We start from the raw sequence: 26,323 nt of genomic DNA, 5'->3' as shown, positions 1-26,323 counted from the left end.
AAATCACTTCTCTTATCATATCTCATAAAAACTTTATCTGAGTAATACACGCCTACTATTTGTTATGTTTATTTAAATATCTTAACTACAAAGGAAATAGGACATATACTCTTGTTTCCAAAACATTCTAACAATAGGAAGAAATCATAATTACTCTTCCTTACCACATTCCTCAAAGATTCATCCCTGGCCAGAGGTAATTGCAATAAAAATTCTGTGTAGTATTTTAACATTTATTCCAGGCCAGTCTTACATACCTGTGCTAGAAATACACACTGTGGGTTTTAAAAATACATATGTAACACTATCATAGATAGTATTATCATAAATATCTCATTATGGTTCTGACTTGTCCTTGTCACTGAATAAAATGAAGGTGGGATCTTTCTGTGAAAGTATATATAGATCACGTTACTCTTTACCTACTCCCTGGAATTACAAAGTATGCATGTGTCATGATTAATCTAATCATCTTCTTCCTGATATACACACAAGTTGTCTCTCATTTGCTGTTTTGATTAATAGAACTGATATCAACATCATTGGACATCAATTCTTGGGTAAGTGTGCATGATTTGCCATATGAAAGATGTACAAAAGTACAATTAGATCAAAGTGCTTCCTTCGAGTGTGATGATAGTAAATTTTTATGAATATTGCTGATATTCTGTTCCAATAACGCTATACCAAATTATCTTCTCACATATTTATGTATGTGAATAAATTAAGCACTCAATGGAATTTTATTTCATCAAGCTTTTAAACTTGGGGCAAACTTTTGATTGAAAATATATCATTTCACAGTACTGTAATTTGTATATTTTTCTAAATAGTTTTTTTCTAAATAGATTGAGCAGAAAATTAATTGTTTTCCTTCACACACCCATATAAAGCAAGATTTCTTCAGTGATATCTTAAGTACCGGGATTCCCCTAGGTGCATGCTTTACAAACTCTGATATACCAAGTAAATGTTCCCTTTACTTTGAGAAGCAAGGATTTATCAGAATGACCATGTACCAGGAAATGAGCCTGGACAGAAAAAAACATCACTAAATGAGTGAAGGACATCAGGAGGATGTTGGGACAGGTGATGGTGGGATCAGAGGAGTAATTTCCAGAGTCTGAGAGGGATCAAATATTGAAACAAGTCCAGAGTGCCTAGGGCAGCTGAAAGTCAGGGAGCTGTATACAGTCAGGGAGCTGTCATCAAAAGGTAGAAAACATATAAGAAGGAGAGAAGGTAGAGAATCTGGTGGAAGGTACTGGACAGTTTACATGGGAGGGCTAGGGAATCTCTCCATCATCATTGCCACCATGAAGTTGTAGAGTGTTCTGAGTGGGTAGATCTCCTGGATTAAAGGACCAGTTGTTCAGTTGCTCAGTCACGTCCACCTCTTTGTGACCCCATGGACTGCTGCACACCAGGCTTCCCTGCCCTTCACCATCTCCCAGAGCTTGCTCAAATTCATGTCCATTGAGTCAGTGATGCCATCCAACCATCTCATCCTCTGTTGTCCCCTTCTCCTCCTGCCTTCAATCTTTCCCAGCATCAGGGTCTTTTCAATTCAGTCAGTTCTTCCCATCAGGTGGCCAAAGTATTGGAGCTTCAGCTTCACCATCAGTCCTTCCAATGAATATTCAGGACTGATCTCCTTTAGAATTGAGTGGTAGGATCTCCTTACTGTCCAAGGAACTCTCAAGAGTCTCCTCCAACACCACAGTTCAAAAGCATCAATTCTTTGACACTAAGTTTTCTTTATGGTCCAACTCTCACATCCATACATGACCACTGGAAAAACCATAGCTTTGACTAGACTGACCTTTGTCAGCAAAGTAATGTCTCTGTTTTTTAATATACTGTCTAGGTTGGTTATAACTTTTCTTCCAAGGAGCAAGCATCTTTTAATTTCATGGCTGCAGTCACAATCTGCAGTGATTTTGGAGCCCAAGAAAATAAGGTCTGTCATGGTTTCCATTGTTTCCCCTTCTATTTGCCATGAAGTGATGGGACCAGATGCCATGATCTTCGGTTTTTTGAATGTTGAGTTTTAAGCCAGCTTTTTCACTCTCTTCTTTAACTTTCATCAAGAGGCTCTCTAGTTTCTCTTTGCTTTCTGCCATAAGGGTGGTGTCATCTGCATATCTGAGGTTATTGATATTTCTCCTGGCAATCTTGATTCCAGCTTGTGCTTCATCCAGCCTGGCATTTCACATGATGTACTCTGCATATAAGTTAAATAAGCAGGGTGACAATATACAGCCTTGAGGTACTCCTCTTCCAATTTTGAACCAGTCCATTGTTCCATGTCCAGTTTTAACTGTTGCTTCTTGACCTGCATACAGGTTTCTCAGGAGGGAGGCATGCCTGATACCTCACCCTCCCTTAGAATGCCCCTACCCACTATTAAGCAGAGTATAGCTAGATCTCATGTATCACCCACCAAGTGATGTTATTGACAGAATGTGGGAAAGTACATCTCTTCACTACCCTGGTGGTTCTGTGCAGTCTTGCCAGTGTCCCAGGCTGAGAGCTGTCTTGATGCCTGACACAGACAGCTATTTCTCCCCTGTGTATGTGGCCCTCCTGCTGCTGAGGCTGAGGCTGTGCAGTGGATGGGATTGGCTGGTGATCCAGATCAGTTAAAATAGGGCAAGTATTACCAATGCATAGTGAAAAAGTGTATGCAGCTACAAGGAAGGGGGAAAATGGAGAAGGAATTCCTTAAGGATAATTACCTCAGTGACTGGGAATTAAGACTGAGTGTAGACATGCCTTGAAAAACAACTCTGGTGTTATTTCCAGCTCAATGTGCCTCCATGGTTCCTGATTTCTTTGCACACCAGAGGGCAGAAGCACTCTGGCTGTGTTTGGTGGTCTGTGTAGCTACCAGCTACTGACTGGAGTGGGGCGCTGGTCCACAGTACAAACATTTAGAAGACAGATGGATAACCATTGTAGTTGATGTAGTTTCTTGTTAAATGCACTGGGGATGACAGATATATGTGGAGTCCAAAGCTATATCTCTCTCATGGTAATAATCCCAATCTATCCTGAAATCATCACATGATCTGCAGTAAATATAGTAAAATCAAACTTTGCAGTGAGAACAGTGACCGGCCTGTCAGTTTCAGGCTGGCAGATGGAGGAATCCCAGGTTCTAACAAAGTTAAAGGTAAGGGCTCTGAATGAGGTCAAAGGGACCAGCCATTTCAGAACAGGAGGTGCCACCATACAGAGGCCCATCTCTGTTGTCAGATTTGGGGATCTCCAGAAAGGGTGACTGGAAATGGTTTCCCTTGCATTCTGTCTCTGGTGTTTAAGTGATGTGAACATTTTGATCTGAAGTGGGCAGCATAAGGTCAGCAAAGGGAAGAGTTCCCACATCTGCTTGGAGTTTAGGTAAGGTCTCTGATAGAGTCTGAGGGGACCCCACATCCCAGAAGAGTGTGGACCCCAGAGCCTCACCCCTGCTTTCTTTCCTGGCAACTTCTGTGCAGGGATTTCCTAAAGTAGTCCCTTCTGAGTTTCCTCTCTGGGGACTCAGAAGGTTGAGGGCATTGCACCTGGGCAGCTCAGGGAAAGAGAGAGCAGGCCCCAGGCACCAACATAAGCAAAGATGATAATTTTGTTTGATTTCTGGGGGGACCCCAGAACATGTGGGCAGCACAGTGGTCTGCTCCTGCTGTCAGCTCTGGAAGGCTCCAGTATGGCTATGAGGTTCAGAAGTCCCTTCATTTCACCCTTTGAAATCTAAAGAGCCATTTGTGGGTGGTCTTGGTTTAAGGCTAAGTAACAATGAAGATCATGGCATCTGGTCCTATCACTTCATGGGAAATAGATGGGAAAACAGTGGAAACAGTGTCAGACTTTATTTTGGGGGGCTTCAAAATCACTGCAGATGGTGACTGCAGCCATGAAATTAAAAGACGCTTACTCCTTGGAAGAAAAGTTATGGCCAACCTAGATAGCATATTGAAAAGCAGAGATATTACTTTGCCAACAAAGGTCCGTCTAGTCAAAGCTATGGTTTTTCCTGTGGTCATGTATGGATGTGAGAGTTGGACTGTGAAGAAGGCTGAGGGCTGAAGAATTGATGCATTTGAACTGTGGTGTTGGAGAAGACTCTTGAGAGTCCCTTGCACTGCAAGGAGATCCAGCCAGTCCATTCTAAAGGAAATCAGCCCTGGGTGTTCTTTGGAAGGAATGATGCTAAAGCTGAAACTCCAGTACTTTGGCCACCTCATGAGAAGAGCTGACTCATTGGAAAAGACTCTGATGCTGGGAGGGATTGGGGGCAGGAGGAGAAGGGGACGACAGAGGATGAGATGGCTGGATGGTATCACGACTCGATGGACGTGAGTGTGAGTGAACTCCGGGAGTTGGTGATGCACAGGGAGGCCTGGCGTGCTGCGATTCTTGGGGTCACAAAGAGTCGGACACGACTGAGTGACTGAACTTAACTGTACTGAACTGAACCAGAGGAAGGATACACAGTATCAGACAGTAGTTTCAAAAAAAAAAAAAAAAAAAAACATGAAGAAGCCCCTATGGATCCACCCCATGGAACTCCCCTCCCCCTACCCCTTCCCCCCCATCAGTCCTGGGAGACCCCAGGCAAATCTGGCCGGAAGTGGTACACTCCGATATCTTCCCTGGGGGTTTCAGCGAAATGAAGGCATTGATCTGAGGGGAACAGTCTCTTGAACGCTGAAGGAGGCACCCTGGGCTCTGCCTGGAATTACAGCAAAGATACCGAGTTAGATGTGAGGGTATCACCCATCACAGACTGGACAGGCTCCTGGAGAGCCCCACTCCTGCCATCAGCCCTGAAAGGATTCAAGCAGGAATCCTCTAATGTAGCAACCTCCAAGAACCTTAAAATTCCCTCTGAGGGGACTGAGGTGGGTGAGGGCGGTGGGACCAGGGTATCTACTCAAACCAGCAGAGGGACAGGAAAGTAAACGCAAGGACCCTGGTCAAGGTCTGAGGGAACCACCAGTCCGGAACTTAGGGGACCTCGCAGAGCCCGGCCCCTTCGGTCGGTGGCTGGTGGGGAGCCCAGGTGGGGCAAGGATTTGACCAGGACCACTTCCGCCCCTGTCGTCTGAGGAGCCCGTTCGTTGAGTCCAGGGAGAAGCTCCAGGCTCTGCCGGGAATTACGGTAAAGCCGTTGGGAGTGAGGGGACCGATCAGCCTAAGTTAAACGTGTTTTCAAAGAGTTCTTCCCTGTTCTCGGCCCACCCTGGGAGAACATGGGACAGGAATCATCTAGCAGAGGGACCTCTGAATAGCTTTGAAATTTCCCAAGGGGACAGTGGGGGACAAAGGCACTGAGGAGGGTTTTGGCTTTGGTTCAGAAACAACAGCCGGACCAGTCCCAGGCCCTAACTAAGGAGGTGGGGTGGGGGGTGGGGGGAAGTGGGCGGGTGGGGAGGTGGGGATAAGGGAAGGTGGGGATAGGGGAGGTAGGCGGGGAGGTGGGAGGGTCAGGGGGTAAAGGCGCCAAAACTGAGCGAGGTCTGAGGGAACTACCCGCCAGACCACAGTAGGCGTCCTACTAGAGCCTGCGCCTCTCTGGCACTTTAGGCCAGAGAGGCTGCGGCTTCCGGTTATGAGGTGCCGGGCTGCGTGCTTCCAGTGTCCGGGGGAAGTGAATGCGTAAGAAAGGAAGGAAGGCAGCCGCAAGGCAGGAAAGGGAGGAGCTTCGGGGCCTTCCGGCATTTTACAGTGCAAGTGCCGGGTGAGGTCTCCGGAACACCTGCCCCACGACGAAGCGGGCCTCACCAAGCCCCACCACTGCTGTCAGCCCAGGGCCACCTCGGGTAAGGAGAGTGAGGCCGAGGCATACCCTCACGTGCTCCTCGGGCGGTCTCTGCAAGGCAGAGCCTGGTCTAAGATGGCAGCCATGTGGTCCTTTCAAGGGAGGCAATCCAAGCTTTTCCAACAGTCTCTGTGAGGGCCCCGAGTAAGGACTGAAGGAACCACCTGCCTCTTAACAGTGGGGGTCACGGAGAATCCTATCCAGGCCATTATCCCCGACGGTACCTAGGGCAAGAAAGGGAGGAACTTCCGGGCCCTTCGGCATTTTACAGTGCAGGTGCCGGGTGAGGTCTCCGGAACACCTGCCCCACAACGAAGGGGGCCTCACCAAGCCCCTCCACTGCTGTCAGCCCGGGGCCACCTCGGGTAAGGGGGTGAGGCCGAGGCATACCCTCACGTGCTCCTCGGGCGGTCTCTGCAAGGCAGAGCCTGGTCTAAGATGGCAGCCATGTGGTCCTTTCAAGGGAGGCAATCCAAGCTTTTCCAACAGTCTCTGTGAGGGCCCCGAGTAAGGACTGAACGAACTACCTGCCTCTTAACAGTGAGGGTCACAGAGAATCCTATCCAGGCCATTATCCCCTACGGTACCTGGGGCAGATGGGTTAGACTGGGGCATCCCTAACCTCCTCCTCAGGCCTTTCAGGGATTTGAGGGTTTGCCTCTGAGGTCTCATGTCAGCAGAGGGAGGAGTCTCAGGCCTTGCTAGAATCCAAAGTGAGGGCACTGAGCTGCGACTGAGACCCCTAATCACCCAAAGATGGAGAGGGTCCCACAAAGCTCTGTGGGTGCTTTCTTTCTTGTGCACCCCCAGGCAAGTGTAGTCCGATGAAGTTCTGCTCATTTCCACTTCTGGGGTCTCAGAGTGGTAAGGACTTTGAAATAAGGGGACAACATCACACCAGTAGAGCACAGGAACACCAGGTCTTGCCAAAAGTGAAGTGATGACCTTCTGTTCCCTAACTGAGAACAGAGCCACTGTTCTAAGCCCCAGTGAGCCCCAGGCAAATCTGGGAAGTAGGAGCTAAAACACACCCTGGTTATTTCCACAGAGTCCTCAGGGCAGAGGCAAATCAGAGAATAAGGGCTCGCAGGACATTGCCCTCAAGGAAACCCATAGACCCGGCCTTCAGTAGAGGCCTAGACGGTATTTATCTACCTGTTGACATGGCCCAACAATCTCATCTTCTTTCCTTTAGGTCACTCAGTCACCTGCCCACTTGCCTGCTGCCTTTGTTGGAAGTCATCATGCCTCGGGGTCAGAAGAGTAAGCTTCGTGCCCGTGAGAGACGCCACCAGGCCCAAGTTGAGCCCCAGAATCTGGTAGGTGCTCAGGCCATTGTGGGAGTGGGAGAAGAGTTCCCTTCCTCTTTCTCCTCTTGCAAAGCTATTTCCTAAAGCTCACTTATTGCTTGGTCATATTGCAATCCACAGGGTCTTCAGGGAGCCACAAATACTTCAGATACTGAGTCCATCCAAAGACGCCATATAGATGAGAAGGTGGTTATAATGGTGTATTACCTGCTGTATAAGTATAACTTGAAGGAGTCTATTAGCAAGGCAGAAATGCTGAGAGAAGTAATCCAGATGTATAGGAGTCACTACCTTGAGATACTCCAGAGAGCTGCTGAGCACATGGAGATGATCTTTGGCCTTGACCTGAAGGAAATGGATCCCTACCGGCACATCTACATCCTTGTCAACAAAATGGAAGTAAGCTGCGATGCAAGGCTGATAAATCAGATCGAGATTCCCAAGACCGGCCTGCTGATGGCTATTCTGGGTGTAATCTTCATGCAGGGCAATTGTGCTAGTGAGGAGCGAGTCTGGCTAACCCTGAATGTGATGGGGTTATTTAACGGGAGGGAGCACTTCATTTTTGGGGAGCCTAAGAAGCTCATTACCAAAGATTTAGTGCAGCAGAAGTACCTAGAGTACCGCCAGGTGGCCAATAGTAATCCTCCATGCTATGAGTTCCTGTGGGGCTCAAGAGCCCACGCCGAAACCACCAAGATGAAAGTGCTAGAGTTTATGGCTAAGATCCATAATATGGTCCCCACTGCCTTCCCATCCTTGTATGAGGAGGCTTTGAGAGATGAGGAAGAGAGAGCCCAATCTAGAGCTTCAGCCAAGGCTCGTACTGCAGCCCTGGCCAAGGCCCGCTCCAGTGCCATAGCCAGCAGTTCCTCCCACTCCAAAAGAGTCTGAGGCAGATTCCTTACTTTGTTGTTAAAAAGAAGTTCACGTTCTAAGTAGTAGAAGGTTGGGGCGGGGCTGCAGACAATACTGTGCATAACATATTTGTGTTTTTGTGTTCTATGCAATATCTTGGAAAAGTTTAAAAATATTGTTCCTTTTAATAGAAGATTTAAGTAGCTTTGTAATCCAGATTTCTGAGTGATATTGTTCAAACACTGATGCTATGGGTGAGATCTAAGAGTAAGAGTTTTATTATTTTGTATAACTGGAAAAGTTCCACCTTACTTAGTAATTTGGAATAAGATAACATGGCAATGGATGAGGCATTATTTTGGAAATGTGAAAAACTCAGCGTTGTAATAGTTGTGGTCAAGAAATGGATAAATTAAAGATAAAAATTCTTGGTTTCATTTATTGCCTTTAGTCTGTTGTTTCATAAGATTTTATATATATATATATATACACACACACACACACAGAGAGAGAGAAATAAATCTGGATATATTTAGCTTATTCAAGAATGTAGGAGAAATAATATTGTAATAAATTAGACTTCTTTTTCAGTGGCCCATTTTTTTTTCTCCAACAATAATTAGACATCTAATCTTTGCAAAGCTCCCTGTTAATATGGGGAATACTAAGGTGAACAAGAACCATTCCTTATAGAATTTTAAAGTCTTGGAGCAGCTATGATGTAAGGAATATTGTAAGATATCCCCTACAACTAAAAGGACAAGTCAAAAGATGGTGTGAGAACTTGGGGGTTTTAATCATGAGTAGTCTAAATACCCTGTGGCAAAGGGGTTTGAGACCTTGGGAAATTGCAAGTCCTTCAGTGGGAGGTAATTTTAATTAAGCTGGGTGGTAGGTCACGTGAGTTCGAGTGGTAGGCAGAGACTAAAATCTCAAATGCTCTGTCTCAGATTAAGAGACTAAAGCCTGGAATAGAAAGCTGCTTTTAGCACTTACTTCAAGATCATGTACAAAGCAGAGCAATCTTTACCTGGGGCAGGAATGGAAGAGGTCCTGTGCTCTTTTTCCAGTGTAGGAGAACACAGTCCACAAAATAGATGATTTGTGTTTATTATAACAAGGGAGTGTCTGAGAAATAAGGGCGTTCCTTATATGAGGTGGGGCTTCCCTGGTGACTCAGATGGTAAAGAATCTGCCTGCAATGCAGGAGACTGGGGTTTGATCCCTGGGTGAGGAAGATTCCCTGGAGAAGGGCATGGCTACCCGCTCCAGTATCCTTGCCTGGAGAATCCCATGGACAGAGGAGCCTGGTGGGCTATAGTCCCTGGAGTCACAAAAGAGTCAGATATGACTTAGTGACTGAGCATGCATGCATAGTGGGTTTAGTGGTTTTATATGAGGTGGGATGCTGTGAAGCCACTGTGCTGGCAGTCGTTGCCCTGGGCTGGGAGAGACATAGTCCATCCAATAAATGGACATTTTAATTAGGTTCTCTGGAATGTAATTTGGTAAACTCTTAAGAACTAGATTTGTGAGGGAGGTAAAATAATTGCAAACACAAGCATCTGGGATGGAAGGGAAGATATAAGGGAGGGATGGAAATAAACTCTGACACAAATTCCAGGAGTTTTGAGTTGCATCAAACTGGGTAGAATCACCCACACCAGAAATAAATATCCTAAAAAAATTATATAGCAAGTAACTTACTTTAACATGCTAGACAACATATTGGCTGATTTCTTGTGCCATATCCTAGAGAGCTACAAATTCTATGCTATTTCCTGGATTTAAGAAAAAAAACAGGGGAGGTCTGTAGATTTTAGGGGGAAAATAATTATAGTAATAACTAAAATTTAGCAATATCCAAACAATGCATGCCAGATACTGTGCCAGTGTCTTATATAAGTCACATTCCAGTATTCCTATTTACATGAATATATGTGAACCAAGAGCAAGAAGACTACTTATCAAATCCATTTCACAGATGAAGAATCTGAGGCTCACAGAATTCTGCTATTTTCTTCAGTTCACCTGGCATGTAAGTGACAGAACTGGGACTAGCACCCTGATCTGAATTCCTCTACAGCCTACACTGTTCCACCACTCACAACCTGAGGCCAACTTTCTATCTTTTAATTCATGTCTCTTCTCATTACTGTATGGTATCTCCTGGGAAATACAAAAAGAAGGCATCTGCAGCCAGTGGACTAAACCCAGGTGTATTAACAAGGTGAAAATTAACTAAACACTGAGTGGGGACTCTCTATGGCCTATATTTGCCTAAGGTTCTCCTGCCCCTATCCACAGGGTTCTTTTAGAGCTGACTCTACCCAGTGCCAGTACATGGTACCAGATCCAGCCCTTTCCAAATGACATGGCGCTTCCCCTGAGTTTTCCTCAGTGTACCCATATGTCCATATCTGGATCCTGACCTACTGTCTAGCTCTCCCCTGCTTCCTTTTGTAAGGCTGTACTCTGCTCCCAGTAGAACAGAAAGCCCAGAATCAGCCACCTTTCCCCTGATTTAGAGCATTCCAACTCCCTGCAGACATCCCCTATCTGTCCCATCTTCTGCATGGAATCTCTCCCAAAACAGCAGCCCCAAGCACTATTGTTAAGCGTGGAGGTGAAGTTTAGAAGTCTGCTCATCTGCTCTGGGTGCTTCCACCATACTCAAAGTTTTTCTCCAAATTGGCTTACTAGTAGATTAGGCACAGGATCTACTGGTTCTTCCAGAGACAGTGAAGGACAAAAGCCTGGTGCACTGCAGTCCATGGGGTTGCAAAGAGTCAGACACAACTTAAACTAACAACAAAAATAAGGTTTTAGAAGGCAGATGAGGTTAGAAAAAAAAAACAGAATTTAATCAACTGACTCATTTGAGACTGGCCACTGAATCTGCGCACTGATGAGTAAGTTTAACTAAGTGGCCAAGAACCAAAGCTTCCTTTGTAAGTGGTGGATGAAGGACCAAGGAAGTCACTGTGTCACAACCATCTGCAGAGACTGGATTCTAACAGACCCTGTAGCCCTTCCAGGAGGTTATGCTAGAATTCCACAAATTGCCACAGATTTAGCAGTCAACAACAAGACACATTTATGATCTCACATGTCTGTGAGTGAGAAATCCAAGTTGCTTCTGCCGGTTTCTCTGTTCTGGGTTTCACAAGGCCCAAGTTAAGCTTTCAGCTGCCAGACCTCTCCTTAAGTGTTCTGGGAAGAATTTCCTTCCAAAACTATTCAGGTTTTGGCAGAATCTAGTTCTTTGTGACAATAATACCACGGCCCTATTTCCTTGCTGACTGTTAGCTGGACCTGCCATAGTTTCTCCAGGCCTCTCCCCAGTCCTCACATGTGGGCCCATATATTTTGAGTCAGCAATTAAACTGAATCCTTCTCATGCTTGGCATTTCTCTAACTTTCCTGTCTGCTGCATCTCTCTTCTGCAGCAAGCCAGAGAAAGTTCTCTGCTTGTTAGCTGTCGTGTTATTAGATTTGGTCTATCCAGGTAATCCAGTATCTTTATTTGAAAGTTGGTTGCATAACCTTACCAAATCTACAAAGTGCCTTTGGCCATGTAACATAACATATTCACAGGTTTCAGGGATAAGGGTATGGGCATCTTCATGGAGCAATTATTCAGTCTACCAAAAATGTCTCCCCAGGAGACATGCCACCTCTCAGAAGAAAAAAGAAAAAAACAAATACCATCATTTTCCTGACTTTTGTCTGTATCTGCCTCAGAGGAAAACCCTGGTTTTCCACTGTGCCTAAAGACACCTGTACAAGCATTCAGGCATGTTCATCAAGTGATGGGCAGCAGAGGCTCACTAGTTGTGATTTTTGACCATGTACCAAAGGAAGAAGAAAAGTCTCAGTGGATTGAGACTACTCTAAAGGTAAGTGCAGAACGGTACTATTTACTGACCAAAGATGACCCTTCCCTGCTAAGATTTACAGTGTCATTTAGAAAATTGGGAGAAGGGGATGACAGAGGATGAGATGGTTGGATGGCATCATCGACTCGATGGACATGAGTTTGAATAAACTCCGGGAAGTGGTGATGGAGAGGGAAGGCTGGAGTGCTGCAGTCCATGGGGTCATAGAGTCAGACATGACTGAGAGACTGAACTGAACTAAACTCTATCTGAAAACACCTGTCACATAGTGGGCACTAGAAAAAGTTGGAGTGTTTCAAGGCAATTTTTGCCTTCTCAGAAGCTTCTCCAAGAATGAAGAGGGCTTTTATATACACATTGCAAGTGTACTTTACTGATAATCTCCTACTCTGTTTGTGGAGAGACTACACGTGCTCATCACATTTGTCTTGCTCTGCTCCCTGGACACATGCGGACACTGAATTGTCCAGTTCACTTGTGTTAGAAAGGATTTTGTGATTACCCTTGCCACTGAAATATGAACAGAAAGATGTTTGTTCTTTTCAGATCAAGGCATTTGACAGTGTGCTACCTCGATGCTTTCTGTTCAATTCAGCAGCAAATGTGCAAAGTCTGTGTTGAGATAGGGATCCTCATGGTGGAAACAGCCTAGATCCTTGGGTTACCTGACAGCAGAGACACTGGCTAACTCAAGGCAAGCTTTATGTATAGGACAGAGGAACTTTTGTAGTGTTGTCATTCAGGTTTCAGGCTTCTTCCTACATTCCTGCTAGCAGATACCACATGAATAACATACACTACTATTTATGTTGCCCGTCTTATTTAAATATACTAATTACAATAGAAATAGTGCATATGTTCTTGATGTTAAAAATTTTTGAAAAATATGGATAAATCCGAATCCCCTTCCGTATTTCAATCTTTAAAATTCAGTCTTATGCAGAAGTAACCCTAATTTTTAAATGTTGTATTTACATTAAAATATATTCTGGGCTTTTTTCTTACATAATATAAAGTAGGAATATTCAATGTGAGGTTTTAACATGCATGGATAATAATGTATGTATTATTTTGCTACTTGTCCTTGTCACTTAATGAAATGAGTGCAGGATCTTTCCATGAAAGCAGGTATAGATCTATCTCACTCTTCTACTTTCAAAAATTCTAAAGTGTGTATGTGCCACAATTAACCATTCTCCTTCTGATGGGCACATATGTTGTTTTCCATTTATTGCTATAACTAATAGAACTGATACCAACATCATTAAACATGTTATTGGGCAAATGTGGCTATTTTCTTATAGGAAAGACATAGAAATAAACATTGGATTGAAGCAGAAATACTGTGTTGATTGTAAGTTTTTATGAATATCACTGCTATTCTGTTTAAATAATATGTACCAATTTATACTCTCACATATTAATGTATGTGAGTATCAAACTCACAGGCATTTTATTCAATCAATTTTAAACATAGATCAATCTTTTATGTGAATATATATATCCTCAATGTTATTTTGTATTTCCATTTTCTAATTATTTTATTGAAAACTATCACTCATTAATAAATTCCTCATCCATACAAAGCAGGATTTTTGCAAAGTATATTGGGTACTGGGATATCTCTGGGTGCGTGTTTTTAAATTCTTTGTCAGTAAGATTCTTTCCAATTACTTTAAGAAGCAAGGATTTGGTTAGAATGACTAGATCCCTGAGAAGAGTCTAGACAGGATATCTTCAACTAGTAATGACAAGGAGGCATGGTGGGTAAAGAAATTTCCAGAGTCCATGAGAAGGGCGACATACTAAAACAAGTCCTGATAGCCTAGGGCAGGCTGGCAGTCAGAGTTCTAAATTTGGAGTTCAGCACATAGTGGTAAAGGGAACAAAAGGAGAGAATATGTGGAACCTTGGAGGGTCGTGGACAACTTCCGTGAAAAGGCTTGGAAAATCTATGAATCATTATCAGCTTAAAGTTGCAGAGCAATCTGAGTGGGTAGATCTACTGGTTGAAATGACTAGAGATATGCCTGATACCCCTCCCTACCTTAGAATCCTCCTTGCTCACTGTCAGGCAGAGTACAGCTAGCTCCCCTGTGTCATTCAGTGATAATATTAATGAATATTGAGAGATACTTAGAGACCTACCCCTTATCACTCTTCTGGTGGTCCTGTGCATCCTGGCCAGTGTACCAGAACTGATAGCTGTCTTCATGCCTGAGGACAAAAGCCATTTTCTCTGTGTACAGAGCACTTCCAGCACTGAAGCTAGAGCTAGAACATTAAAAAATAATCTAGATGCTATCCCCACCTTGGGCTTCCCTGGTGGTTCAGACAGTAAAAAAACTGCCTGCAATGTAGGAGACTCAAGTTCGATCGCTGGGTTGGGAACATCCCCTGGAGAAGGGAATGGCTACCCACTCCAGTATTCTTACCTGGAGAATTCCATGGAGAGAGAAGCCTGGCAGGCTGCAGTCCATGGAGGGTCACAAAGAGTCAGACACATTTCAATGACTAACACTTACCTACTTACTTATCCCTACCTTAGACTGCTTCCTTGCGTTCCTGATTTCTTTGCAGCCATAAGGCAGATATCTGTTCAGTGGTCTGTTGCCACCAGATACTCTCTGGGGTAGACATACGGCCCTTGGTGTGTAAACATTTTACAGATTGGGTAGAGAGAATCACTCCAAATAATGCAGATTGAGACTTTGGGATTGACATGTCTGTGCATGCTCAGTCGTGTTTGATTCTTTGAGACCCTATGGACAGTAGCCCACCAGGCTCCTCTGTCCATGGGATTTTGCAGGCAAGAATACTGGAGTAAGTAGCCATTTCCTTCTCCAGGGGGTCTTCCCAACCCAGGTATCGAACCTGCATCTCCTGCACTGGCAGACAGACTCCCAGGTGGCTCAGTGGTAAAGAACTGGCCTGCCAGTACAGGAGTACCAAGAGACACAAGTTCGACCCCTGGGTCAGGAAGATCCCCTGGAGGAGGAAATGGCAACTCACTCCAGTATTCTTGCCTGGAAAATTCCATGGGCAGAGGAGCCTGGTGGGCTACAGTCCATGGGGTTGCGAAGAGTCGAAGACAACTGAGCACATGGACAGGGGCATGCACACACACACACCTGGGAAGCCCACTGAACCTACTGATACTTTATTAGTAGCAGAAGTCCATACCATTCAGTTTTCCTTCATTTTTTCCCCTAATGTCCTTTTTCTGGCCCAAGATCCCATCAACAATAGTACATTGCATTTAGACATCACTTCTCCTAGGCTCCTCTAGACGTGACAGTTTATCATATTTTCCTTATTTTTGATGACCTTGACAGTTTGGAGGAGTATTTGTCAAGTATTTTTAAGAAGGTCCTACTTTTGGTATGTCTTTGATATTTTTCTCATGGTTAGACTGGCATTATGGGTCCTGATGAGGAAGGCCTCAGGAATAAACTGTCATTTTCATCATATCAAGGGTACATTATCAACATGACTTAACAACTGATGATCTCACCTTGTTCACCTACCTAACGTAGTGTTTGTCAAATTTCTCTACTGTATAATTATTCTTTCACTCTCCTTTCCATACAGTACTCTTTGAAAAGAAATCACTATGTTCAGCTGACACTTAAGGGGTGGGGAGTTATGCCCCTCTCCTTGAGAGTAGACTAGCCATATAAATTGTTTGGTATTATTCTCTACATAAGATGCTTATATTCTCTCTGATTTATTTATTCAGTCACTTATTTATGGCAATATAAACTCATGGATATTTATTTTATATTTTGGGTTATAATCCAATATTAGGTTTGTTTTCCTGCTCATGTTGTTCCATTGCTATTAGTCTTTTTGCTTCTAAGCCCTCTCAGAAGATACAGCTTAGAAAATGTCTGCAATACTAACCCATGTATGCACATATAGCTATAATTATTTATATATCTGTCCATCTGTATCTATATTATAATTAATAAACTAATATTAATATAATATTATTAACTAAAGTCAATAGTTTACATTAGGATTCACTCTCTGTATTGTATAGGCCTTAAAGATTTTGACAGATACCAATGATATGTATCCACCATTACAGTATCATACAGAAGAGTTTCACTATCCTAACATCCCTCATTCTTTGCTTTTTCCTATCAGAGTCTTGATATACAAATGGGTTTCTTGGAGACAGCATATAGTTGAGTCTTTTTTATCTGATCTGACAATTTATGCCTTTTAACTGGTGTATTTAGAGTATTCACATTTAAAGTGATTATTGATATACTTTTACTAAAACCTACTATTTGTGTAACTGTTTTCTATTTGTTGCATTTGCTATTTTCTATATCCTTTGTGTGTCTGTGTGTGTTTTCTCTGGTATTAACTGAGCATTTTATGTGATTTTATTTTAAATAGAATAGTATTCAAATTTATTTAAATTCCTTATCTGGAAATTTCAAATTCTGTAAAGTAAAAACCTAACAAATGTTAACTGGATCAACAGTTACCACTAAACTATTGTGTTTACCTTCTAACTATCGATGATTGTTGATTATGAGTGTCAGGTATATTGGGTCCATTTTACTCTTCTCTGTGTGGTTATATAACCATTAATAATTTCTCTGGCAAAAATGTTCATTCTAAATATCACATCTTTATACCACATTTTCTTTCTCCAGTAATCTGTTGATGAGAAATTACTAAACTCATTTTAACAGGTGTGCTGACCTTGATACAGAGACCAGATAATGACATCCCAAGGGAAAAAAAAATTCACTTGAGCTAATCTCAGTTACATAGAGGCATCGACTACAGTAAATAAATTCATGGCATATCTAATATAGAAGTGAATAGAGAGGCTGAGTTCAAGAAATGCAAAGCTATTATAACATTACAAAAAGTTGTCAACTGGAATTTCTCGACATTAACAGATTAGAGGATAAAATGCATTGGATCATGTCCAGGGGTGTAGAAAAAGCTTTGAAAAATACTTAACACCACAGTAAAAAAAAAAAAAAAAAACCTTTAGTAAAATAACATTTGAAGAGAATTTTCATTTCCTAAAATCTATAGCAAACTTAGATAAATGTGAAATGTTAGAAGCATCAAAGTCAGAACAAAGACACAGATGTTATGGTACTATTTCTACTGCTTAAAAGTGGCCTGGAATATACAACTAGAGGAATAAGAATATCAAAATAAATAAGAGGAAGGAATATTGAAAAAAATGAAGTCACTCAGTCGTGTCTATTCTTTGCGACCCCACGGTATTTAGCTTGCCAGGCTCCTCCATCCATGGGGTTTTCCAGGTAAGAATACTGAAGTGGGTTGCCATTTACTTCTCCCGTGGATCTTCCTGACCCAGGGATCAAACCCAGGTGTCCCACATTGCAGGCAGACTCTTTGCCATCTGAGCCACCAGGAAATCCCCCAAAACAGAGTTTGTTCTGTGGACCATATGGGGAGCTAACCAGCCACTCAGTGTTGAAAAGACAGAGGTAATAAATGGCAACAATATGAGCCTTTAATTAGAAAATCCAAAGGAACCCGTGCACAAAATACTCAAGTGAGTAAGAGACTCCAAAAGCTGTTGTATATAAGATTACTATACCAAAATCAGGAGCCTGGCCACACAAAATCAATAGCTAATTAGAATAATTAAATAGAAAATTTAACAGCAGCATTATCCATAACAGCAGCAATATCCAAAACTTACCTAAAAAGAAATTTAACAAAAATGTACACAGTCTTTTTGGATGCAACTATAAAAAATGTACTGATAGAGAAAGAAATCCCAAATAAAGAAAAACACTAGGTTTATTCATAGGGGAAAGAATACTGTAAATATGCCAATTCTCCTTAAACTACAGATTTACTACTTGCTCTGGACTGAATTGTGACCCACCCCCATCCCTGCCCCTAATTCATATGCTGAAGCCCTAACCCACCCTTGTGATTGTATTTGAAAACAGGGTCTTTAAGGAGATTATTAAGGTTAAATGAGGTCATAACAATGGGGCAATAATCCAATTAGGCTGCTGTTCTTAAAGGAAGAGGAAGTGGTACTAGATATCACTCTCCCTCTGTGTATTTACAGAGAAGAGTCCCTGTGTTCAGTTCCAGTTCAGTTTAGTCACTCAGTCGTGTCTGACTCTTGCGACCCCATGGACTGTAGCACGCCAGGCCTCCCTGTCCATCACCAACTCTTGGAGTTTACTCAAACTCATGTCCATTGAGTCGGTGATGCCATCCAACCTGTGAGAACAGCAAAAAGTCAAGAGGAGAGCTCTTAACAGAAACTGAGTCTGCCAGCACCTCTTACTAGAATTACTAGCCTCCAGAACTGTGAGAAAATAAATTTATGTTAAGACACTCAGTCAGTGGTATTTTGTTACAGCAGCCTATGCATGTTAATACACTGCCTCATACGTAGCTGCCAAGATGGCAAGCAGACTTGGGCTGCTGTTTCCTAAACTCAATCCTGGAGAAAATATAAAAACCAGAATGAAAAGAACAATACCAGCAACAAAACAACATAAATGAGAACCCTCTGGGAGAGACTAAGTCTGTGTTGAACTAGAACCTGAGTGTGGGCAGGCAGGGGCATGCCCTGAAGTTGAGACAGGTCTGTAGCCTGCAAGAGAGGCAGACAACAGGATTGGCTGGAGGAAAGATTTTAAGGTTCAGCCTGTGGTTTCTTTCACTGTGACTTGGGACCATGGATTTCTACTGCTTCACTGAAGGAACCTGAGGCATCTCCTCAGAGCCCACCTGACAGGATGACAACCAAAGTTTGGTATTGTTTTTAACGGTATGAGTCCAGAGGCTGTGCCGTAACCACCTGAAATCTCTTTAGAGGATGAGGACTGATACTTTTTTTTAAAGTTACTATTATGATCAAATATAAAGAATGGAAAGAATGAGTCACACTTAACAAGGGTAGGTATTCTTTCATGAAAAAAAAATGCATACACACACCCACTTGCTAGCGATGTAAATATATTTCTTAGTATGAATGAAAGTCAAAAAATACAGTGGCCACACTGGACTGTGCAATGTTAGTAATACAAAAGATCTGAGTCTCACAAAATTCTGTCACTTAGCCTTTTCTCCTTAGAAAGTAGAACTTTTAAAAAGTAGAAGTTTCCCCAAAGTCTACGTATGGCTGGCGAACAAATGGCTATGGGCCAATGTGCTTTTTCTCTTACAGCCTGCCGTTCGTCCTGGGAACCTGCCTTGCACTGCAACTTTCCTGTCTGGTATCTAGCCTGAAAGTGAAAGTGAAAGTGAAGTCGCTCAGTCCGACTCTTTGCGACCCCATGGACTGTAGCCTACCAGGCTCCTCTGTCCGTGGGATTATCCAGGAAAGAATACTGGAGTGGGTTGCCATTTTCTTCTCCAGGAGATCTTCCTAACCCAGGGATCAAACCCGGGTCTCCCGCATTGTGGGCAGAAGCCTTACCATCTGAGCCACCAGGGTATCTAGTTTAGAACTTATTTATTTTCTGTAAAGTTTGCAGTACGGAAACAGCTCAGAGTTTTCAGAGAGTATTAACCAGGAAGCCTTTGAAGAAGCAGCTAAGAGGACACCCTACTCCCTGCCTCCACCTTGAGGAATGACGCAACAATCTCCCCCCACATATAGAGGGACGCGCACACAGCCTCCTCCCTGCTTTCACTCCTGGGAAGCCCAGGGCAGAGCTGTCAGCAGGAGGTATGGGCTGACTTCCACCTCCAGGATCTCAGGTCTCTGGAGGGGAGAAGCGAGGCTTAGAATTGTGGGAATACGCTTCCCTAGAACAGAGGTGACATCACAGAACTCCGCTCTGATCTGCCACGCGCTAAGAGGCCCATGGCATAGCCGTTAGGCCCAACAGCTCCTCAATTCTACCTTGAGGTCTCAGGAAACGAAGCCTTTGATCTGAGGCTAATGGTCTCAGATCAAAAGCGGAAAACATCCCGGCCTTTATTTGGAGTTAAGGAGAGCAGCCTGAGCAAGGACTAAGGGTACGCTAAACCGGGCACACACACACACACACACACATTGTCCCTGCGGTCTCCCCTGGGAGGCCCCGGGTCGGGCTGTCAAACTACGGGAGGGACGGGTCTCGGTCTGGTGGAGGGGAGGGGCGGGGCGGGGGTGCTGTGTGTGTGTTGGGGGGCGGGGGGAGACATGAGTGACAACTGAAGACCCTAATAGTCCAAGACAAAGGGGGTCCCATCAAACCCTGCTCCTGTTGTCAGTTCTGGTAGGCCCCAGCAGGGGTCGCCAACTAAGGCTTTCCTACATTTCCTCCTCAGGGACGGGAGGGTCTCGGGGATGGGAGGGTCTCGGGGACGGAAGGGCATTTTTGAAAGCAGTTTAGCTTCAGAGCAGCAGAGGGGAGGATGGCCGGGCCCTGCCAACAGTTGACAGGATGATTCTAAATGTGAACGGAGAAGATTTTAGACCGTACCCCACAGAGCCTAGACCTGCCAGCCTGCCACACTGACTTATCTTTAGGAGTCTCAGGAGGCAAGCTGATCAGGGAGCCCTGTGGGTTCTAGAGCAGTAACCTCACACAAACCTGCAAAGGTGATCTTGGTTAAAGCCAGGGAGGAATCTCCCTGTTGAAGGAGCTCACAGCATCTCCTCCCTCCTCCAGGTGCCCTCATTGTCTGTCTTCCTGCCCACACTCCTGCCTGCTGTCCCTGATTTGTGTCATCATGCCTCGGGGGCAAAAGAGTAAGCTCCGTGCCCGTGAGAAACGCCGACAGGCCCGGAGTGAGGCTCAGCATCTCCAAGATGCTCAGGCCTCTGCAGTAAAGGAAGAAGAGTTCCCCCTTTCCCCTACCCCTCCACTTGGTGGTAATGTCCAGAGCTCTCCTGCTTCTGGGTCAGATAGAAAATCCCAGGGGTCTGGGAGAGCCCCTTCCCCTACTTCTGCAGGTGCTTCATGCACCAGATCTGATGATGGTGCTAAGAGCCAAGATGAAAAACCAAGCACCTCCCAGGCATTACCCAGCACTGAGTTTTCCTGCAGAACGCCTCTAGACGAGAAGGCAATTCTGTTGGTGCAATTTCTGCTGCGCAAGTATAATCTGAGAGAGTCCATTACCAAAGAAGATATGATTAAGCATGTCATCAAAAAGTACAAGAAGCACTTCACTGTGATCCTCAAGAAAGCTTCTGAGATGATGGTGCTGGCCTTTGGCATTGAGGTGAAGGAAGTCAACCCCACCACTCATTGCTATGCCCTTGTCAGCAAATTTCAGTGCACCAGTGATGGCAGACTGCGGGGTGAGGAGATCATGCCCAAGACCGGCCTCCTTATGACCATCCTCTGTGTGATCTTCATGAAGGGCAACTGCGCCACTGAGGAGGATATCTGGGAGGTGCTCAATGTGATGGGGATATATGCTGGAAGGAAGCACTTCATCCATGGGGAGCCCAAGAAGCTCATCACCAAAGATCTGGTGCAGGAAAGGTATCTGGAATACCGCCAGGTGCCCAACAGTGATCCTCCACGCTATGAGTTCCTGTGGGGCCCGAGAGCCCATGCTGAAACCAGCAAAATGAAAGTTCTTGAATTCTTGGCCAACATGCATGATACAGTCCCCAGTGCCTTCCCATCTTTGTATGAAGAGGCTTTGAGGGATGAAGAAGAGAGAGCCCGAGCCAGATTTGCAGCCATGCTTCGCACCAGTGCCCTGGCCAGTGTGCATTCTGGGGCCAGTGGCCAAGGCAGCTTCTCTCACCTGTAGTGAAATCTGAAGCATTGTCCTTAAGTAGTGTGGGCACTTAAAGGGATCACACTGCATAGCATATTTGAATAACTTACAGGTTTATGTTTTGTTGTTGAAAGTTTTTAAATGTTGCTTAAAAAATGTTTCAAATGTTGTTTAAAAAAAAAAAAAACTTTAGTTCAGAATCTAAATGTATGAATGATATTGGTTACATACTTAATGTTGTTTATGAAATTTAAGAGTAATAGTTTTGCTATTTTGTTAAACAAATTAAACAAACAACCTTCCATCTTTTTTAGTGATCTGGAATAAGAAAAGATAGCATTGGAATAGGCATTTCCTTAGAAATGTAAAAGAAATTAGAGGTAAAATAGTTGGGATCAAAAAAAAAAAAGAGAGAGAAACAAGTAAAAGATGGTGAATTCTTGTTTTCCCTTATTCCCTATATTTTCCTGTTCTGTAAAATAAAAGTTATATACCTGAACTTGCTTTGTTTATTCATTAATGTAAGAGAAATAAAATCATACTAAATTGTTCACTTTTTTTTCCCCTTAAACATTAATTGAGCAGTTGCTCTTTGGAAGGTTCCATGTGTATGGAGGGAGGGGGTTAAGAAAAAGAAGGCTGAGCCTTTTCCCATTTGATTAGAGTCTAGCAGCAGCTATCATATAAGAAAGACCATGAGGTGGGATGCCTCTAAGACAAAAAAGACAAGTGAAAAGAAGGATGACTGGGGTTTGAGGGGAGGGCCAGATGAGAGCACTCAAGGGTAAATGTCCTGAGACAATACAATCTGGAGCCTTGGAAAAACCTCAAGTTTTTCAACGGGAGGTGATTTTAAGTGGAGGTGAGCCAGAGGGGGTGTGTGAGGGTGGTGAGCAAAGGCCAGACCCTTGGGTCATGTGTCTCAGAGTTGAGCAATTAAGCCTCCAAAGAAGAACTGCTTTCAGCAGTTACTTTGGGATCATGGATTAACTAGAGAGAAATCTCCACCTAGGGAGGGAATGGAAGGTATCCTGTGCTCCTGTTCCAGTGCTGGAGAATGCAGTGCACAAACTAGGTGTTTTAGCCACATCATCACCAAGGAGTTTCTGATAAATCAGGGTGATTCTTCCTTGAGGTAGGATGCCAAGAAGTCACTCTGCCCATGTCACACTCTCTGCCCTGGACTGGAAGAAACAGAGCCTGCCTCATTAATAAGGTATTTTGACTGGGTTAACTTGAGTAAAATGTGGCAAGCCCTAAGGGAGGGTTTCCCAGGTAGCACTACTGGTAAAGAACCCACCTGCCAATGCAGGAGATGTAAGAAATTCGGGTTCAATCTCTGAGTCAGAAAGATCCCCTGGAGTAGGAAATGGCAACCCATTCCAGTATTCTTGCCTGGAGAATCCCCATGGACAGAGGAGCCTGGTGGTGCGACCATAGGGCCGCAGAGTAGGACACGACTTAGTACATAGCAAGGCTTAATTTTGGTAGGGGTTAGATGAATGAATGGAGAAGGCAATGGCAACCCACTCCAGTACTCTTGCCTGGAAAATCCCATGGACAGAGGAGCCTGGTGGGCTGCAGTCCATGGGGTCTCTATGAGTTGGGCATGACTGAGCGACTTCACTTTCACTTTTCACTTTTCACTTTCATACATTGGAGAAGGAAATGGCAACCCACTCCAGTGTTCTTGCCTGGAGAATCCCAGGGACGGGGGAGCCTGGTGGGCTGCCTTCTATGGGGTCGCACAGAGTCCGACATGACTGAAGCGACTTAGCAGCAGCAGCAGCAGCAGATGAATGAAAATGGGGTGATCTGGATCTAAGGCAGATGGGAGGGAGAGAAAGAGTTAGTTCTTGACACACATTTTAGGAGCTTTTAGTTGCATCCAGATAGGGAAGAGTCCCCAATAGCCAAATTAAATAATAGAACCTCTATGGGGCATGATCTACTAAGGTATGTTTTCTTATTAAGCAGAATTATTGACTGACGTGTTCAGCATCCCATAGTACTGCATATTCTCAGACATCTCCTGGATTAAAACAACAGCAAAACAAAACGAAAATCTCAGCAGGAGGGTTGGTATTATCTGGGCTCAAAGAAAATCATGGCAAAAATTGTCACTCTTTACAGTTCCAATGCACACTAGTCACTATGCCAGGTGTTTTATATACATTATAGTCATTCCAACAGTCCTAGAAGACAGAGCTTATCAAACGCACGTCACTGAAGAATCTGAAGCTCACAGAATTTGGTAATGTATTTAGTTCACATTGCTAGTGATAGGGCGAAACTGGAGCTCTGGTCTGAATTCCTCCAGAGCTCACATTGTTCCAATCCTCCCAGTCGGAGGCTGACCTTGTGTCTATTAACTCATTTCTTTTCACATTGCTCCATAATATCTTTCTGGCAGTGAAAAGAATGACCCTGTGGCCAAAGTACTAAAAGCAGTCTGAAGAAAGAAGGTGAAAATGAGAATGAAACCCAATTTAGGGGTTGTCTGGGGGCTTGTTTCCCTGGAATCCTCCCACTCCTCGCCCCAGAGTTCCTAGAGAGCTGACTGCCTGGGTCCCAGAATGGGTGTCCAGTCCCAGAACTTTCCCAGTGACAGCGCCCTTCCCTGGGTCTTCCCCGGCGAGCCCTGCGTCTTTGTCTCCAGACCGGAACCTGACTTCCGGCTAGCTGTTCTCTGCATCCTCCTCTGAACGCTGGGCTCTGCTTGCAGAGGAACGAACCAGTCAGATACCCCGCCCTGCCTGACTCAGAGCATCCGGGCAGGTTCCTCTCTGCAGGTTCCTCACCCGAGACACCGGGACCACAGCTGCCCTTTCTCCATGAGGGGTCACTTCCGGCAGGGAGGTTCGGACACCTCCTCATCCCCACTGGCTGCCCCCACCACGTTCTCAGTGTTTTCAAATCTGCTGGTGACTAGAGTCTGATTTGGCACAGAAACTATTGGTCGTTGGGCTTCCCCGGTGGCTCAGCAGTAAAGAATCTGCCTGCAATGCGGGAGACACGAGGTTCTATCCCCGGGTCCAGAAGATCCCCTGGAGGAGGGCATGGCAACCCACTCCAGTATTCTTGCCTGGAGAATCCCATGGACAGAGGAGCCTGGTGGGCTACTGTTCACTGGGTCGCAAAGAGTCGGACAGTACTGTAGCAACTGAACAGTCAGGCAGGCTTCTGGGCGTTAGTGTAATAACCCTGAGGTTAGAGAGGAGATTTTCGAAACCACCCTGGCATTTTCAGGAGAATTTTAATGGGCTGAATTATTTGAAATTGGCCACTGACCACACACACCAATAAGTAAGTTTACCTTGGTCAAAACCAAAGCTTCCTCCATAAGAAGCAGATGAGAAAAGATGACAATAATCATGGTGTAAATAAACATTTACATAGAATTTTTAAAAACTCAGGTGTCCTTCTAGGAGGTAGAAAATTCTTCTATGGCAGAGATGCCATCTTTGATAAGAAAATATTCTTGCACTGCCTCTTGTCTCTGCTTGCCGCAGAGGAAAACTCTGGTTTTAAGTAATAGTGCAAATGCTCTTATTGCCCCCAAATTCTAAAAGTATGGATAAGTCACAATTCCCCTTCCTTATCACATGCCTCTAAAATTCACCCCTATCCTCAGAAGCAACTACAATAAACATTTTGTGTTATTTCAAAATTGACTAGACTTTTTCTTACATATGTGTTATAAAAATACACTGTGAGTTATTTGATATACATGGATAATATACATATTGTTCTGCCTCTTGCCCTTGTCACTTACTAAAATGAATGTGGGATCTTTCCCTGAGAGCACATACAGATCCATCTCACCCTATTAACTACTCACAAGTATTCTTAAGTGTGTATGTGCCATTAGACATTCTCCTCCTGATGGACACAAAAATTGTTTACCATTTGTTGCTATGATTAAAAAAACTTGCATGAATTCTTGGGCAAATATGTATGTTCTCTTATAGAAAATACATAGCCAAGTGCAAGCTAGATTGAATTGGAAGGAAGACGATGATTGTAAATTTTTATTAATATTCCTGATACTCTGTTCAAATAGAGCTATACTGATTCATATTCTCACATATTAATGTATGCAGTGTGCACTCTCATGGGAATTTTATTTTATCAACCTTTAAATTTTGGTCAAACTTTTGGGTGAAAATATATTGTCTCACAGTTATTTTAATTTCCCTGTTTTCTAAGTAGGTTGAGCAGAAAATTAACTTAATCTCTCATCCATAGAAACTGGGATTTCTTCAGTGATGCCTTGACTACCAGAATTCTTCTGGGCACGCTTTAGAATTCTGAAATGTCAATACAATTTTTCTCTTCACTTTGAGAAAGAAGGATTGGATCAGAATGACCAGGTGTCAGGGAATGAGTTCAGACAGAACACTTCCAGCTAGTAAGGGACATTACAAAGAACCAGAGAAAGAACAGTGATCAGAGTCCATGAGAGGGAATATGAAGTTCAGAGAGGCTAGGATTTCATGACACAAACTGTATTTAACTTGTTTACAATGGCTGTAAACATTTTAGGCAAGGGACCTCTTGTTCCAACTTAAGCTTTCCTCAGAAATCCAGTCCATGATTTGATGGCAGTTAGAATGTTATATAGTAGCCATTATTATGGGACTACATTCATGCACTTCCTACAGCTTAGATCTGTCCAAAACCCTACTGAATCACTTTGTGTGCTCAGAGAGGACTGTCCCTTCTGGCTA

The 26,323-nt window shown here is 43.9% G+C and overlaps 2 protein-coding genes across 2 annotated transcripts; both read left to right on the top strand.

Annotated features, from left to right (window-relative positions):
- Positions 1-7,068: 7,068 nt before the first annotated feature.
- On the top strand, positions 7,069-8,028 carry LOC120881696 (melanoma-associated antigen B10-like). Its single transcript, XM_040265354.1, is given in 1 exon segment — positions 7,069-8,028. A coding segment is annotated over 1 exon segment (960 nt).
- A 12,560-nt stretch (positions 8,029-20,588) lies between these two features.
- Positions 20,589-21,626, top strand: LOC120882608 (melanoma-associated antigen B10-like). The gene is made up of 2 exons (XM_040266626.1): positions 20,589-20,758; positions 20,849-21,626. The coding sequence occupies exons 1-2, from the start codon at positions 20,589-20,591 to the stop codon at positions 21,624-21,626; spliced, it is 948 nt and encodes a 315-aa protein (XP_040122560.1).
- Positions 21,627-26,323: the final 4,697 nt, after the last annotated feature.

This window comes from Oryx dammah, unplaced genomic scaffold (genome assembly GCF_014754425.2).
Source record: "Oryx dammah isolate SB20612 unplaced genomic scaffold, SCBI_Odam_1.1 HiC_scaffold_23, whole genome shotgun sequence".
Classification (NCBI taxonomy): domain Eukaryota; kingdom Metazoa; phylum Chordata; class Mammalia; order Artiodactyla; family Bovidae; genus Oryx; species Oryx dammah.
Note: the sequence above shows the minus strand (reverse complement) of the source record. Positions and strands in the feature narration are given on the sequence as shown.